Here is a 17,421-nt window from a genome sequence, read left to right on the forward strand (position 1 = left end):
AAAAATAGTAGATTTGGGTTGAATAATTGTATTGGTGGTTATAAAGAAGCCCACAAAGGCCCAAATTAAGCTGGGGATTTAGTTGACAACACAAAAGAGCAACCTAACCTAACCAGTTACTAACAAACACAAAACACAATAAACACTGTTGAACTTGAACACATTTACAGCTTTACAGAAGTTTGTAAATTTCAAATGAAGCTATAAATAGTAGATTTGTGTTGAACAATTGTATTGGTAAGTTATAAAGAAGCCCACCGAAGGCCCAAACATAACCACTTACAAGTTACAAACACACATTTACAGCTTTACAGAGGTTTCTGCTGGGAACAGGTAAAACTTAACAAAGAGAATGCTCTCAGTTTCCATCAGTGGAAGATTGTTTCAAACTACCACCAAGTAAAGACATCATCATCCCACCACCATGAACTCTCTCCTCCGGAATCATAAAATCAATCACGTTTGCATCTCCTTCATGTGAATCACTTAGAGACCTCATTGATGAAGGTACAAGAACCTGCATAGGTATCATCATCTTCTGCCTTTTCTCCAACTCTATGGCGCTAACTTCACACTGAGAATGATCAGAACTAGAGCCAACAACAAGACCACTGAACAGCCCCGGTCCAATCAAACCACTCTTGCTTCCACCATCTTCTCCTTTCTCCTTAACACTATTATGCTTAGCACACAAACCACTCTTCCCTCTAGCAAACTTCTCACACTCCCCACCTCCCCAACAACACCTCTTCCCACCACCATGAGCTTTGCACAACTCACCACTCCCTTGAGCACTCTTCCCACACTCACCAACCCTACACCGTTTCCCACCACCGTGCTTAACACAACAATCAGTGCGACCACGAGCACTCTTAGTACACCCTTCCACAACACATCTCTTCCCACCACCATGAGCAACGCAGAAGTTAGTCCCACCATGCACACTCTTCGAGCAAATCCCACCTCCTTCAGAGAGACAACGCTTCCCACCACCGTGCGCCTTACACAGAGGAGTACTCCCTTCTGCTCCTTTACCACACCCTGAGAATATACAGCGTTTCCCACCTCCATGTGCTTTGCAATAGTTAGTAATCCCTTGAGCTCCTTTATCACAACCTGAAGAAAACTGACAGCGTCTCCCACCGCCGTGAGATATACAAAGACCAGCTTGTCCTTCAGCACTTCGCGCACAGCTTTCTATAACACATCTCTTGCCACCACCGTGTTTTATGCAGAGACCTGATTTGCCACGTGCTGCTTTGTCACACCCCTTGATGAACCCGCAGCGTCTTCCACCACCGTGAGATATGCAGTAATCTGTTTTTCTTTCGGCGCTCTTCGTGCATCCCAAGTGTTCACATCTCTTCCCTCCACCGTGTGTTTTGCAGAAAGTGGTTTTACTACTCTCTGTGCCTTTGTTGCAGCCTGGCTTTTGGCATCTCTCTCCTCCTCCTCCATGGCTGATGCAGAGCCCTGAAGATCCTCTAGCTCCCTTCATACATCCCAAGAAATTGCACTTCTTGGGGTTGTAACTCCTCTGTTGTACAGAGAAGGATGACTCTAGACTCACTTGTGAATGATCCAACAGAAGTGATGGCATGTAACCACCTGATCTCTTTGCAGAAGAGGAACCTTCATCAACAGGAGGAACCACACATTGTCTGCTAGTATATGTAGACGATGAGGGATCAAGTCCGCTGAGAGTGTCTGGAGGACCAAGTTGCAGAAGTGAACCACCTCGTGATGCGAGTTCTTGAGTACCATAACAGTATGAAGCTGATGTTGGACCTAATCCAAGGACCAAGCGGCAGCTATCATCAGTGCAGTTAGAGACATCAGAGCAAAAATGGCTTTGAGAGTCTCCCAGGGAGTTGAGGGTAAGAGAGTTGTCACTCATATTGATGAAAAGGGTGTAGTAGATAGAGAGCTCCCAAAAACTACCACTTAGCACATGACAAGAGATAATAAACATCCGCCACTCACAAAGCCAGATGTGTCTTCCCTGTCCATCTTCAAGAAAGGGAAAGAAGAAACTATTCTGCTAGTCTAATACTATCAGGAGAAAGACATTACTGGTGGGGATGATGAGACCTGAAAGACCTGAAACAAAATCAAGAAAGCATTAAACAAGACGGGTGATGCATGAAGAGCAAAGAACATTGTATAACTGGATGCAGTAACAGGTGAAAATCGGAAGGTGGCATAAGGATACGACCTAAAGAGAAGCACAATCAAGGGCATGTAAGTTCATAGAAGCAAGAAAGCATTTGAAGTGAGGTGCACAAGACTGAAAGTTACATAAGGCAGGGACTAAGGGACACAACCAAATGAATTTTGGATGCAAAATGAAGCCTTAACTAAGTAAAGATAAGATGTAAAAATTTGTACATAGTTCATAGAATGAAATAGATTTAGACAATGGTACTTAATGTCTAAAGCTATCATGTGCTCTCATCCGTCTTCCCAAAAAATCAGAAGAAAAAAAAAGGGTGAAAATCACATGAGAGATGCATCAGGAACTCCTTTTTTTAAATACAACACTTCATTTAGAACCATGATTGAAGATCCAACACACAAGATCCAAAAAATCTGAAGGAAGATTTGTTTTCAGAGGTTTGACTTGGAACTTGGAAGATTGATTATTGGAAGCAGGAGGAAAAAAATAATAATACAAATACTCATACTATCAGCAAGTTTCTGAGATACAGTACAGCCACAAATTCTGATTCATGAACTCTGACCAATCAAATGAATGAACTATTTGAAATCACATAAAAGAAAATCAGAAAGAATGAAGAAGAAGAGAATTGAATACCTGGTGGATCTGAAACTTGACCTCCAGATATAAGACTCAAAGGAAAAAACTAGAGGAAGAAAGAAGAAGAGCCAATAAAATCAAAGAAACAGCCAACACAGGTGAGTCATATAAACAAGAAACTAGATTATTGGCAAATAACAAAATGATAGTGTCAGAATATCACAATACCGTCTACGACCAGTCATGGTTTTTTCTCGAATACCTTAACTACCCCTGGCCCCTGTCAGAAAGAAGGGCTCTGATTGGCCCCTTCAAGTGGAGAAAAATGTTGTATATATACTAAAAGAAAAATGTTGTATTAATCACATAATGTTATCAATGATTCAGGAGAACTTTAACATATATTAACATCAAAGAGTTGCGTATAAGTCTAATAAAAATACATCAATGTGATCAGCGTTTGCATTTGAAGAATCAAACACTAAAAAAAAATGTCTTATTCTTATTTGACTTAAGAATTCTATATATGATAATCCATCACGCTTACGCTTCTTACTTCTTCACTTTGGTATCATCCAAAACACCAACAAGGCATTTCTCAAGCAATATATCATAACTCACCCAAGCGTGGTACTTGTTGAACAACAACGTCCCATCTCTCCCAACAGCTTTCATCAGCATATCAACACCTCCGGGATGAAAATTCATATAAGGGGTTATGTTGTATACGCGTCCTTTCAACACAGTCCACATGGAGTCTCCCGTCTTGTTGTGCTTCTTCACTTCATCCATCGATATAAGCCTCCTGTTCGACTCCCCCTTTAGGCCTGCAACAACAACATCATGTATTGTAATAAACCACATCAAAAATGTGCATTTAGGGGAAAACAAAGAAGAAGAGAAAGGTTTACCTGCGAGATCGGGATGTGTTCTTGTGAGTTTGAGCCAGTCCATTTGGCTGTAACCCTTTTCGAAGGGGACTTTGGTGCGTGTTATAGGCTTTCTAGCTTTGATAATCTCAGATGATGATTCGTTGGAGGGTTTTGATGAAGAGGAAGAGTCAGTCACGGTGAAGGACAAAGAACCAACTGTTTTTTCCTTGGGGGGAACTTGAGACAGAGGCTTGTTGCTGCGTTGAGGATCTAATGCATCTTTAAGGGTGATAGAGTCTACACGTGATGCGAGATCTTTTGCCTCTAGAGATACTTCACTATCTGATGGCACAACCTTTTAAAACAGGACAAAACCAAAGAACCAAACATCATAAAGTCTTAAACTTTAATGTTTTATAAGCTAGTATTAAATTCTGAAGAGAAGAGTGTAAACTCACACTTGAGAATGTGAAGTCATCATCCTTGGAAGCATCCATCTTGAGCTTTAAAAAAAACAGAGCTTTGAGCTATAATTTTCAGAAACAGTTGGTATCAGTTAGATTATAAAACATCTAAAGCACTCTCTGGGTTTAGAAGAAGATCTAAACAAAGAGGACTCGTCGAATTTGACATAACAGAGTGTAAAGATGACGACTTTAGAGATTCATTAGCTTAGAGATTCTCACACACAAACAAATTGAAGAAAAGGGGTAATCAGATGTACGGTGAATAATCATAATCTAAAAGAGAATTGAAATACCTGGTGTGATCTGAGAGAGTGGAGATCGTTTCGGGATCCTGAAACAGAGAATCGAAGGGGGAAACAGAGGAGAGTTCTATTGGCAATTGATGAGAATGGACGGACGAGTCATGTTCTTCTTGCCCTGGAGGCTGGATGAATTTTGACTCGGTTCAATTCGGTTTAGGATCAGATAAGCTAATTAAAATTGGTTTGTTCTGGTTCCATTAATTCGGTTTAGAAATAACAGTAGTTACATCACCTTGTGCGTTTTGACTTCATTCAATAATTTGACTAGGCCGGACGTTCCGATATTTTTGGTTCGGGTTCGGATGTCACTCAAGTTCGATATATTTGGATCTAATTAGATATTGGAAAATTTTTGGTTTGAGTTTAATCAAATTTTTTCAAATTCAGATTGATTCGGATCTTAACTAAAATACCAGTAAAATACATATAATTTTCGAGTCTATAGCACTGGTTAAATCTAAGTCGAGTCCAGTTATTTAGAAAAAAAAATCTAAAATATCTAGATTCCATTAAAAATTAATCCAAATCAGTCATATTTCTCTAAAATTTTGCAAAATAGCCAAAAATAAATTATTAATAAATTAAATTAAATATTTTTAAACTATAAATTTGACACTTAAAGTTTTATATTATATGAAACTGTACATAACACTATTCATCAAATGTAACGTATGTAAGAGTGTGTAATGAAACCATGTATCCGCCTAATCGTTCATCGTATATTTCAAAGAGTGAAGAGTTACACAGCATGCATTTACAATCAAAGTCTTACGATCAATCCTGTTTATTTTCCTTGGACCACCAAGATCCCACAAGCCCTTTGTACCGAGCGTACGACAGTACAATCACAAACAAGGCTGCGCAAAATGTCCCTGTCAGGCTAACCACCTGCCAATTGATCAAAAAATAAACGTAAGAAATAGAATCTTTGCGCTTGCTTGCGCGATTCTTTCTGAAAATGTGTTCCGTACCCATTTGAAAACGTATCCATGTTCGTCGTTCCATGTGTATGGAATGTTCATGCCAAATATTCCCGCGATCATAGAGTACATTGATATGCAAACAGTTCCAGAGCTTAGCATAAGCTCTAACTGCAGATATTATATGGTTACAGTTAATTTAATTAGACACATAAAGAGACTCAATCTATTATCAATTCATATGTATTCACTCACCTGAATGAGTTGATTTCGATGATTGTCTAGCTGCAAAAAAAACAATGATTATAGTTTACATTAACCAGTGAGATGAGATACAATTTAATAACATCCTTAGGTAAGTAAATAGGTTTTCATTTTGGTTACCTGGATGTTAATGTAATCCTCTGTGTCATCAATATACTCACGTAGCTGCATCATGTTTCAATTATACTTTCTAAGCCAGAAATATCAAAAAGATTCACAACTATTTTTTAAAAAAAATAAGAGGGCCAAGGTGATACAGTACCGCGGTTAATTTGTTCAAAGTGCTGTCGATTTGCATGAAGTAAGCCTGTTAAAACAAAATCAAATTAATGCTTGTTTTATAGATGAAAGCAGATATGTAGACACCATTCATGCAACAAACAAACCTCTAGCAACATTTCAAGTTCTTCAACATCGTTTTCATCGTCCCCACGAACCGACACTAAACTCATTCTACTTGCTCTTGAAATCTTGGAACCTATTGTTGGTGACGTAGGATACCAAAGAGGTTCATCAGAAACACTAACCGATGAAGATACACCAGCAAGCTTCCTTGAAAGATAGATATCAGCCATATCATCGTCATCATCCAACAATTGTTCCAGCTCATCCCTTACCTACAAACAAGTGATGAGGGAGCTTTAATTCTTCTCTAGTCTACATATAAATACTCATTGTAAAAAAAAAAAAAAACTCAGAGACTTAAAGTAGACATACGAAGCAACACCAGATGAGTGTATGACTCACTTTAAGAAAATGTTAATTCTCATGAGGCTTAAATCATAAACATAGACTCTGTTTCCTAGTGATACCTTTTGGACTCGAGCTGTTAATCGTGTCATGGCACTTTTCAGTTTACGAACCCTTTCCAAGTTACGGCTACTTATCTATAAAATGAAAAATTGTGCTCATTGTCAGACGTAGTTAGAAAATAGATAACTGATGGCAATAAATAACCACTAAAAAGAGCCCAAAGTTAGTTCATCCAAAGCAGGATAAGCAGAAGTCTCTAGTTCTGTTGTCCTTGCAGCTAGTAAGCTGCAAATAGCTTCCAAAACCACCTCTAGCGCCCGAAATTCAAACGGTGATTCTAAAAAGTAATAACAATCATACATTTAGTTCCACATGTGACAAAGAGTGAGTGGTTCTTATGTAGGCTCTAGGCATCAAAAAAGAAAATCAAGACTACCATCTTCTTCACCCGCTTCAGCATCTCCTTGAACCACAGGCAAGCGTCTCTGAAACTCCTCCAAGACAGGAATAAGATTTTCATCTGACGAATCACGAATCAGAACCTGTGTCATTAATTTTAATTAATAACCAAACCAGTCCCATCATTACATAAAAGGAGAGAAACTGTTACAACTATCACTTAAGGATCCCCATAAGGATACGTATGTTTTAGAAGATCACCCAAACACTAAAGTAACTAGTTTGTTTAAAAAGTTCACTGCTGGTGTTTGCGTCAAATTTAGACACAAGGCAGTAAAAAAGAAGTGAAAAGTAAACTGAGAGTCACTGACCTCTTGAGCAGTGATAATGGCCTTGATATGCTGCACCGGACGGTCCGGACCCAAAAACAAAACATATGAAACAATGAAACATAACATAAACTTTAAAAAATTTAAGAGAAAACAAGAAGTTGCCAAGACCAACCTCTAAGTTGAGAACAATGGCTCTCTCTCGACCAAGAATAGCAGACGGGTAAGAAAGGTTCGGGTCTAGGATCCGGAGATCGCGAGCATGGATCTGAACACGGTGCATGATCGCGTATTTGTCTTCGTCAAGCACCGTTCTTTGCCCCGTGGTGTCTATGGATATCCAACTGCGAGATGACTTAGTTGTCTTCCTCTTCACCGTGACAACTGTCGACGGATCCACCGTAACCGGTTCTCCGTCAGGCGACATCTCTGATTCAACTCCTCAACTACTAAAAAGTCAACGCTACAACAAATGATAACCAATAGCAAAAAGTAATAATAGTAGTTTCCTCGAAAGTCGTGACCGTTAGTGTTATGTTATTCCGAACGTTACTAAATCGACGGCGGCGCGTGAGTGAGAACATGAACATGAATAGACAAGACAACCCAATGTTACTTCTTTTTAAGTGCTCATATATATTAACTGCTCATTCACAGAAGATGTTTGAGAAAAATTGTTATATTGTGATTGGTTCATAATTTAATTTTTTTTATTTAAAAACAATAATATCAAAACTAAACAAAATTCATTGCCAAACAACTTAGACTTGTAAAAAGTAACAATTCCATATTGTATTCTTTATTTTTCGAATTTAAGACTGCAGCTAATCTCAGCGAGAGTTGCTCAAATAAAATCAGATCACGAAGAGAAAATCTTTTTCTTTACTACCATTAACGATGTTCGGGCTCAATAACGCCAAGTCAACTGTCACAGCGTATATGAAACTTTTCTAAGAAGAATCCTTAGTTCGTTGAGAAGCGTAACAAGAAACAAAGCCCTTTCTCAAACGCAAATTCGTAAGTAAGCTTCTTTTTATCCTCTATGTATTTCTTTTGTAGTTTGTAGCTTCTTTTTATGACAAAGAAAGTGGTTAATTGATTATGGTAGTGGAGAGTAAATGGTATTTGCAACAGTTGAGAATTTTCGCTTTAGGATCTTGATTACACCTTGTATCTGATGGTAACTGATTGTTTAGAGTTAATGTTTTTAACATTCCTGGTTTAGTAAATGGTCGTCGGAATGTAGAAGACAAAGAGGAGAAGAAGATAGAACAGCCACATAAGAAGAGGAAAAAGTATAATCATTTCATTCAAATAGTTCCCCAAATCTGTTTTGAGTTTGTAAGTGAGTTCTGCTCCAATTCCCTTTATATTTCACTGAAATCATATCTTTGATTTACATTTTTTTTCGCATGTTTTCAGATGTCTAGAAGGTGATGATTCAGATAGTGATGGATATTTGGTTGAGGTATTATTCAGACACAATGCAACGTAAAGTACTCTCAGAATCTGTTTTAAGCTCTTGCTCTGACCTAGCCACTAGAAGAAAAAAAATTTAAGATTGTTACATGATTGTGTACGAGCAGGAGATGGAGATGAAGAAGCTAGAAGAAGAAAAGGACGATGCATTAGCTGCATACGATGTCCCAGAGTTAGCACACGATGTCCCATTAGCTTTGAACTATTTTAGATGTTGGGAATGGATATTTGAGATTCAGATAAAATCTCAACTGTCTAGTAGAACACTGGTCCAGTAACGTCTTTAGCTTAGTAGGCTTGTGGTTCCACGGTTACGAGGCGGTGTCGTTGGTTTCAGTATTCGCAGACGATCCCATTTTTGGTCGGGTCAAGAGATTTTAGGGTGGGTAAGGGAGAATCTAGATTAAGAAAAACGCAGTAAGGTAAGCCCATTCGTTACTTTCACGCCATTGGGCTTTCGTTCTCCCTTCCATGGGCTGGAATAATAAACTACTGATGCTTTAAATGTTGTGGATATCTTTTTAGCCTTTCTAGTGCATATAGTTTTTTCACAGAACTACAATTAGTCAATAGAAAATTGGTTGATGATGTAAGTTATTTTCATATCTTAATTGAAACCTTTCTGTATATAATCGAACTCATTGAGAAAAATAGGAATATATCGATGGTTATTTAGTGAGTATTGATGCATAGCTCGAGCTCATTCGATCGTTGATAATTAAGCTCGATAGTTTTAAACAATATATATATATATATACGTGCTCAAAACACTTTTTCTGACCAATCTTCAATCTCTTTTTTTTATCTCTAGGTTATGAATCTGTAAGTATCATGTATAAGGCCAAAAAAAAATTAATGAGTTCGTAGCAAGAAGGATAGGTTTCCATGAATCTCACTGACACTTCGTTGTGTCTTTAATGAAACCTATGAATGTGAGGAGACACAAAAGTCAGCGGAAATATCGAAGTGAAGTAAACAAAGAGCATATGTTTGCTCTCTCTCTTTCTCTTGAGTTTTGTTTTCTGACCAACAAGTATGGAGCAATCTTTTTTTTTTTTTCAAAAAAACAAGTATGGAGCAATGCTCTAGTTTTTAATGTTTGTTTGTTGTCAAAGGTTTTCTTTTTTACTCTTGGGAAGGTAAATGAGGTTGCAACTGTTTTAATTGGACTTCGATTCATAAATTCGAAAGACAAACGAGCAAGTACATTTTCTCTGCGCCATCCTCTATATAAATGTGCCAATATGCTCCTTTTATATGTGGTGTATCTAGTTATGTGTACGTATATCGACACCCATAACCGTTTACATGAGATTATATATACTATATAACAAGCTTTCATTTCAAGGGATGAATATGATAATAGTAAACTCGTACAAGGTTATATACATTCTCATTATGAAGGATCATTTGAGCCTATGTAAATAGATACTATGTTTACTTAAAGAGATTTTAAAAACCAAAAACGAAAGTATAATTGAATAGGTTTTGTCTATTAGATTATTAGTTTTGTCTATTAACTTAACTAGAATAACTTTGTCATAAAATTAAGGTTGTTGTACTGAATAATTGTTAAAATTGGTCCATATTATATACGCAATACAAGCATACATATATAAACTGAATATATGCAGGTAATTTCTCAACGGCTAAACGCAACAAATGACAGTAACGTGATCAGTTTGAGGTGTATATGCATGTAAAGATGGATATGTGCCCCTTGTATAAAAAGAGATGAATATGTGTGAGCGATGCAACAATGAAGTACACTCATTATTCATATTTGATCTATAATATATAATGCAAATATATACATTGTGTGTATACAAAGACAAAATCCACAGTAATGATAACACTATTTAAATAGAGTTTTCATGGCGTCATGGTTTTTATTCCCGAAAAATGCCCGGCCAGAACTTGCATACAACCAAACTACAAATCAAGACCTTATTATTATATATACGAAATGATAACATAAATATATAAATATATGGTGGTACACAACACAATTCAACCTAACCGTTATGATTATTCCACAACCTTTTCTCGGTCAACAACAATATATAAAACATCCTAACAAACTCTTACTTCGTATCCATTTTTATATATAAACACTTTCCATAATTGCACCATTACTCACACTTTATAACATAATTTAGCTACTATTAATGGAAATGTAACCTGATTTAAATCAGTTCACCTCCTCCTCCTTCACTGCCGAAATCTGACGGTGGTGGCGGCGAAATCCATGACGTCTTCATCGCCTGAGAAGCTTGATCTTGCGGCGGAGGAGGATTATTGAGAAGCCGGATCTGCCGTTTCAAGAACTTGACGTAGCGTATTGCTTCGTCGAGCATTGAAGCTGTATCCATCTTGGTGCCACCCGGCACGAGTCTCTGGAGGATTCTGATCCTCTCGCTGATTCTCTCACGACGGTGTCTCGCTGCCACGCTCTGAGGGTCGTCGGAGATTCTAACGTTACGGCGTTTGGGTTTCTTGACGGTTGCTGGATCGATGTCGACGGGCTGCATGGCTGCGATTTTGTACATCATTTCTTTCATAGCACTTAGTTCCTCTACAGGCTCTTCTTCGTCTTCATCCTCTTCTTGATCTCCGGAGAAAAGAGTAGTGGTGGTTGCGAGGGAAGAAGAGAGAGGAGGGAAATGAGAATGAGAAGAAGATGAAGTGAAAGGATTGAAGATGTGGAGGTGGGTGTGTTGGTCCATGGCCATACCGATTGGATCGTTATGATGATGATCATCACTCTTGTTGTTGATGATGTTGTTCCAAGTGTAATTTTGGAAGAGAGATGGGTTCATATTATTATTCATACTTTTGTGTCTGTTTGATTTGTGAAAATGTTAATGCCTTTGAGGCAGATATAATATATATTTATACATGTATGTCTGTGAATGTGCATATAGTTTTAAAGGAAAAAGAAAAAGAAAGGTGATCATCATATGATGAGGGGTTAGGTTGGTGATGCAATAAAGATATTTTTTGGTGCGGATAAAAATATATGTAATTTAAGAATTGTACTAGATTTTGACCCGCCCTTAAAGGGCGGGTATATTTTTCGTTTTAATTTTTTGAAAAATTTATTTTTTATGTTTGTGTTATTTTTTGTAATTATATTTGTGTTTAATAATAATTTAATTTAATATAATTTTTTGTAACTATATTAAATATGTCAAGCTGCATAATTATACACTTATGTCATATGTATTTCAGAAAGTATTTTTAAAATTTATTCCTAAATTTAGCAACATATTATATTTTCTTAGTAGTTACCTAACATAATTAGTCAAGAATATTTGCATTCAAAAACCCCGATTCGGAATCGATCCGAAAATCAAAGTTTCATAATCTATTAGGTTTGACCTATATACTCGAACGATTCTTAAAATGTTATATCCAAAAACCAATATCAATTCCAACCCGCACCGAAAGACGAACAATTTTTTTTGAAAAAATGTTTTAAAATAATAAATTTTAATATATTTAGTTAAATATATATGTAAATAGGTTAATAAGGTCTTCACTAACTTTAAGTAAAATCACATTTAATAAATATTTTTAATTGAATAACCTATTTAAAACCCGTTAAATTAAAACCTACAGAATATATTTTTATAAGTAATACTATCATAATAATATCATGTTCCTAATTTAATAGAATAGATAAATTAAATAATTTAGTTTTCTTATAAACAGTTATTTATATTTATTATTTTTCTTAATTGATTCATGGTTTATATTGTTGGACTAAACCTATGTCAAGTGGTCATGTTCTTAATTTAATAGAATAGATTTTGAAATTTTAAGTTGGACATAACTTTTATTAATTTGTCATGTTGTTGTTTTAATAGAATAGATTTTGAAATTTTAAGTTGGACATAACTTTTATTAATTGGTCATGTTGTTGTTTTAATAGAATAGATATCTGAAAATAGAATAGATAACAATAAATAAATTTGATTTGTGATAATTAGATTTTAAGAAAACTTTTACTATATTATTAGAGAAAATTATGATACAGAGAACCAAAATTATTTCATGTGGTTTAGATTAATATTAATTTATTTTTGTTATTGATAATTTCATCAATATGTTATATATAAGCTTAATATTTTGTTTTTAGTTTTACATTATAATAATTTTATTTAATTATTTATTAGCTTAATTTTTTTAAAATAGTCAAATAAGAAATCAAAATTGAAAATAAAATCTAAAATTAAATTATTAAATTACTTTTATGTGCAGTAATATTCAATGCACATGTTTGGAATGAAGAGCTAAAGGCACCGGCCGCACACCTATTAAAAGCTCATCGTCTTCTCCACTGTCACCGTTTTGATTCTGACGACAACTCCCAATTTAAACTTTCAATCAAAGCTTATAAACTTAAGCTTTCTCTGTTAAGATTCATACTTTAACTCTTTCTTCAACGAAACTCGACATTATCTCCATCCCAAACTTATCCACTTTTTGTCAATCAAAACCAAATGAATCTCCCAAAAAAATGTAAAAGCTCCAAGTCCTATAATCTCAGATCAAAAAGTCAAGGAAAATGAACCAAAAAATTCTGATTTTTATTGGTAAAAAAACTGATGAAAATCAGAACACTCTAGTTTTCGAATCAAGATAGCGCATCAAGCAAAGAGTAACTACTGGAACAGAAACAAAAAGTAAAACTATAATTTACAGACAGATTAAAAGAAGAAGGAGCAACTTTCTCTCATATTTCAGAAAGAAGAAGAAGTGGGTTCCGCGAATTTTGGGTTTAGTTAACGTAGAGGTTATAAAATCTATTCTATTAAAACAGCAGTGTGACCAATTGATAAAAAGTTATGTCCAATTAAAAGTAACTGATTTTTAAATAACTACATCTAATTATATCAAAACACTAGCCACGTTATAATTTTCTCTACCAGAAACAGTTATCAAGTTTTCTTTGAAAGCGATTTTTATGATCATCAATTAGTTTCTCAGTAACAAACAAATACATAACTCAAACACAAATACAGAGTACAAGCTACAATCGATCTATTTGTGGTTTCTGAAATCACTTTGTAGATGCTTTCCTTTATTCCACTTACTGGTCTTAGACTACAACAAATTAAGACAAAGGCCATGTTCGAAAATGCGGGTAAGGCTTCCGATTAAGCGCCTGCGAGACATTGGGCGGTGCTTGGGCATGGCGATTTCGTCATAGGCGGCGAGCAAATCGGAGGTTGCATTCCTTTTTTTTTTGAGTTTAGAATGTTTTAAACTGATATTTTATGGCAGATCTATGTATTTGAGACATAATTAATACGTAGGCACACAACAATTTGATAATTTACAGGAAAATAGTTGATGGCCGCCATGAAAATAGATTTAGAGTCGAAACCCTATAAAAAAAGTTATGGGGAAGATGATGAAAAAATTACAATTATGCCATTCATTAGAAAAAGGATTAAATAAAAACACAAAACGAGCTTTTGTCTAGAAACACGGGACTGAACCAACAAGATTGTGTTTCAAAAAAAAAAAAAAGAACCAACAAGATTAAAAAAAAAAAGATGATTAAATAAGCGACTGAACCAACAACATTTGCCACCATGCCACTGAAATTTAATAATATTGATTCCCAAGTTTATTAATTGCAAAACCCGGTTCAACCAATTCCAATCATAATTAAATTTGATTCTTAATAGTTACCGTAAATGACATTTCTTGATTAGTTCCTGATTTTAGTCGTTTGTAATAGGAAACCAAAATCATTTTACTCCTTAGTCACAGTTGTTTTGTTTTCATTATACACGCTATATTTTCTATAGCATTTATAGAAATAACTTTACATAAATAATTTTGATCATTTATATTATTTCTGTTCCTATTTATAATTTACATTTAAAATATATTTTTCTTTAAGGGTTACATAATACTAAAAACTAATTTTTTTTAAAAAAAATGATCATATCTTCAAATACACATACAGATAATATATATATATATATATATATATATATGTATATAAATAATACAACAAAAATATATAAATTTTTGAAAACCCGATTAAACTGGTTCGACCAGTCACCCAGTAAGCATAACGAGTCGATGTCTGGTCTGGGTTTCAAAACATTGGTTCATTTCAGTTTTCTGGATAATTTTGCATAATGTAATGTAAAAACATAGGATAATTCATGTTTTTAGTATATACATCAGGTTGTTTGACTAAAAATATCGGGTAATTCAAATAACTTTTTAAGGTCTTGGATAAAAAGTATCCGAGTAATTCGGTTAATAAATAGTATTTTTAATGTATTTGATTAATTAGAAATAAATATAATTAATATTTGTAGGTATATAATTTTTTATTCTTAAAATTTGGGTTTGAAGATTGGTTATGTCGAGAGATATATGATTTTCTTGATTATTTATGAATTTGGTTCTGGTTTAGTTTTGATTCTTTGGTTTCAGATAAAGATGTGTAGACCTATATAATATTTTACATAGAAATTCATATAAAATCTAGGTTTTCTAGGTTTCGTTTAACAATTAGGCCATGAGTCAAGTTTTTTTTAATAAACACAACTGGCTTTCAACAACTAAAATGAGTTTTTTTTTCATTTTTTAATAAACACAAATATGATTACAAAGAAAAACACAAACTTAAAAATTAGATTTCAAAAAAAAATATGTAAAACAAAAAATATACCCATCCTCTCAGGACGGGTCAGAATCTAGTCAATACTATTAAAACAGGAACATGCCCCATTGATATTAGTTGAGTCCATTTTAAAAAAATACAGCATCAATACGTAACTGCTTATATAACTTTTATTTATACGACATCTAAGAAACAAAACTGTTCCATAACCAAGTCCTACTTTTAAGGAGATGCATTATGAATGGCAAAACAGAATCTAGGTTTTGTTTACCAATTGAGCTTCCCGATTTTTTAGCTTAACTAGAATTGGTTGTTAACAACTAAAGTGGGCTTTTCATTTACATTGGATCAAACATTATAAACCCATTTTTATTTGCATCATAAATTATTATGTGTAATAATAACATTTTATAAATCATTATATATAAAATCAAATGATGAAAATTTAATGGAAAACTATTTTTACAAATATTTAATTACACTATTTAATTACTAAACAAATTTGTAACTATGCTTTATTAATTTTTTTTAAAAATAACAAATTTATAACTGTTTAGATAAAAAATCAAAATTAATGCATGAAATGACTATGGAACAAGTGTATACTTTGGCAACCTCACAAATTTAATAGAATTAACAAAAGTTCTTACTAAAGTTTTTAAAAAATATTATACACAAATATGATTACAAAAAAACTACAAATATGATTACAAAAGACACAAATATGAATATTTCATTTCTAACAAAGAAAATATAAACAAAAAATATACCCGCCCTCCGAAGGGCGGGTCAAAATCTAGTATATTGATTGAAATAGTTATTAATATAATTAATTATATGCAGTTATATTTTAAATTGGACATAACTTTTATCAATGGGTCATACTGCTGTTTTAATAGAATAGATATATTTATATTTTTCCAATAAGTGGACGTCACTGGCCGATACAATAAATAAATTGTTATAATCGTATTAATTTGTAAATAAGTATAGTTTGCACTATTGCAGACAATAAACTTTTAAAAGAGCAACGCCAACGAGACTATCTTTCTACAGGCTGCATCTAATGTTGTAAATCTTACAAACCCTGTCATTCCTTTATAGATTTTACATTATTTTGTTAAAATCAGAATTAACAGAGTTGGCTAGGGTTTCAAACTTTCACATTAATACTTAAGGCAGATTGAGAAAGTAGCTTTCACCAAAGTAATAACTAATAAAGATGTGAATTACTTTATATGAACATGAGTTCCTCTTTGATTTTTAAAAGATGTCACCACTTGTGTGCTCTTATTCTGACTTCTCAATTTTCAAGCTCTTTATCTCATTCTCTCTTCGCAAACCCCATTCACCTCAAATTAGGAAATATTGATAAATTTTCTCTCATTCACTTGTCTCTTCACTAAATAGCACATTTTGTTGATCGTATACTCAAATTCCAATCAACGGTTGTGATTATCTCTCTCCCTCTCGATAGATTACAATACTGAATGTAAATTGTGTGTGAGACTTGAAATGCTAATTTAAAGCAAATATCAACTTGCATTTTCTCCATGAGTTGTATATGTTTGCGACGTGGTTAAAGGGATACAAATATCACATCAAATCACTCGCATGGGGACATCTTCATCAAGATTTGGGTGTTATCCATGATTGTTGTTAACAAGAAAGACGTGTATCATCGTCGTGACTAGTTATATAAGATGGTGAATATATCATTTTCCATGAAGAAAATTCTGCACCTTATTTCAAAGTTATACATCTACGTAACTCGTTCATGTATAAAAGTGTGTGTAATAAACACAAATTCTTAAAATACACGAAAGTTCTATGAAACTTCAAAAGAGGGAGGGACGCTATATATCGTTTCTTGATTAGTGTTCCAATAAACTAATAAATGTTATCTTATAATATATCAGCGATCCTGATGTGACAAGTTTCTTATGTATATCACCTCAAAAGCAATATAATGTATATACATATATATATACATCTACATGTATCTAAATATATGAGAAGGATATGTATTTTTTGCACATATATATGATATGATTTGGTCTGCATTATAATCATACAAATTGCGCATGCAGGCTGCAATCATGCATGATAGGGTTTCCCTCTTTAGTATTTATCCATTTTTCCCTGTATCTTATTTTTATTAAAGCCACCCAACCGCCAACTATATATACATGTACATTTGCATACAAGTTTTGATCATTTGTT

The 17,421-nt window shown here is 34.1% G+C and overlaps 4 protein-coding genes across 7 annotated transcripts; all 4 read right to left on the reverse strand.

Moving 5' to 3' along the window:
- Window positions 1–171: 171 nt before the first annotated feature.
- On the reverse strand, window positions 172–2,990 carry LOC125581386. 3 transcript variants are annotated; one of them, XM_048746743.1, is made up of 2 exons: window positions 2,816–2,990; window positions 172–2,100 (listed from the first exon to the last, which is right to left on the reverse strand). In XM_048746743.1, exon 2 carries the CDS (start codon window positions 1,970–1,972, stop codon window positions 359–361), a length of 1,614 nt encoding a protein of 537 aa, XP_048602700.1. In that variant the 5' UTR covers window positions 1,973–2,100; window positions 2,816–2,990; the 3' UTR covers window positions 172–358. The 3 variants fall into 3 exon arrangements, with proteins under 3 accessions (XP_048602700.1, XP_048602701.1, XP_048602702.1); XM_048746744.1 differs by having other exon boundaries at window positions 172–2,091; window positions 2,816–2,945; XM_048746745.1 differs by lacking the exon at window positions 2,816–2,990 and adding an exon at window positions 2,216–2,741 and having other exon boundaries at window positions 172–2,091.
- Window positions 2,991–3,140: 150 nt separating this feature from the next.
- Window positions 3,141–4,517, reverse strand: LOC106382956 (cytochrome b5 domain-containing protein RLF). Of its 2 annotated transcripts, none has more exons than XM_013823059.3 (4): window positions 4,391–4,517; window positions 4,089–4,157; window positions 3,670–3,985; window positions 3,141–3,585 (listed from the first exon to the last, which is right to left on the reverse strand). In XM_013823059.3, the coding sequence occupies exons 2-4, from the start codon at window positions 4,125–4,127 to the stop codon at window positions 3,311–3,313; spliced, it is 630 nt and encodes a 209-aa protein (XP_013678513.1). In that variant the 5' UTR covers window positions 4,128–4,157; window positions 4,391–4,517; the 3' UTR covers window positions 3,141–3,310. The 2 variants fall into 2 exon arrangements, with proteins under 2 accessions (XP_013678513.1, XP_013678519.1); XM_013823065.3 differs by having other exon boundaries at window positions 4,089–4,133; window positions 4,391–4,503.
- A 490-nt stretch (window positions 4,518–5,007) lies between these two features.
- Window positions 5,008–8,907, reverse strand: LOC106385431 (magnesium transporter MRS2-7). The gene is made up of 11 exons (XM_048746755.1): window positions 7,240–8,907; window positions 7,107–7,136; window positions 6,773–6,878; window positions 6,554–6,673; window positions 6,396–6,472; window positions 5,970–6,200; window positions 5,846–5,890; window positions 5,704–5,748; window positions 5,575–5,604; window positions 5,371–5,490; window positions 5,008–5,287 (listed from the first exon to the last, which is right to left on the reverse strand). The coding sequence occupies exons 1-11, from the start codon at window positions 7,489–7,491 to the stop codon at window positions 5,174–5,176; spliced, it is 1,170 nt and encodes a 389-aa protein (XP_048602712.1). The 5' UTR covers window positions 7,492–8,907; the 3' UTR covers window positions 5,008–5,173.
- Window positions 8,908–10,476: 1,569 nt separating this feature from the next.
- On the reverse strand, window positions 10,477–11,491 carry LOC106415992 (transcription factor HEC3). Its single transcript, XM_013856817.3, has one exon. It carries the CDS (start codon window positions 11,372–11,374, stop codon window positions 10,730–10,732), a length of 645 nt encoding a protein of 214 aa, XP_013712271.1. The 5' UTR covers window positions 11,375–11,491; the 3' UTR covers window positions 10,477–10,729.
- Between the last annotated feature and the right edge of the window lie 5,930 nt (window positions 11,492–17,421).

The sequence above is a fragment of the Brassica napus genome, chromosome C2 (assembly GCF_020379485.1).
Source record: "Brassica napus cultivar Da-Ae chromosome C2, Da-Ae, whole genome shotgun sequence".
Taxonomy (NCBI): domain Eukaryota; kingdom Viridiplantae; phylum Streptophyta; class Magnoliopsida; order Brassicales; family Brassicaceae; genus Brassica; species Brassica napus.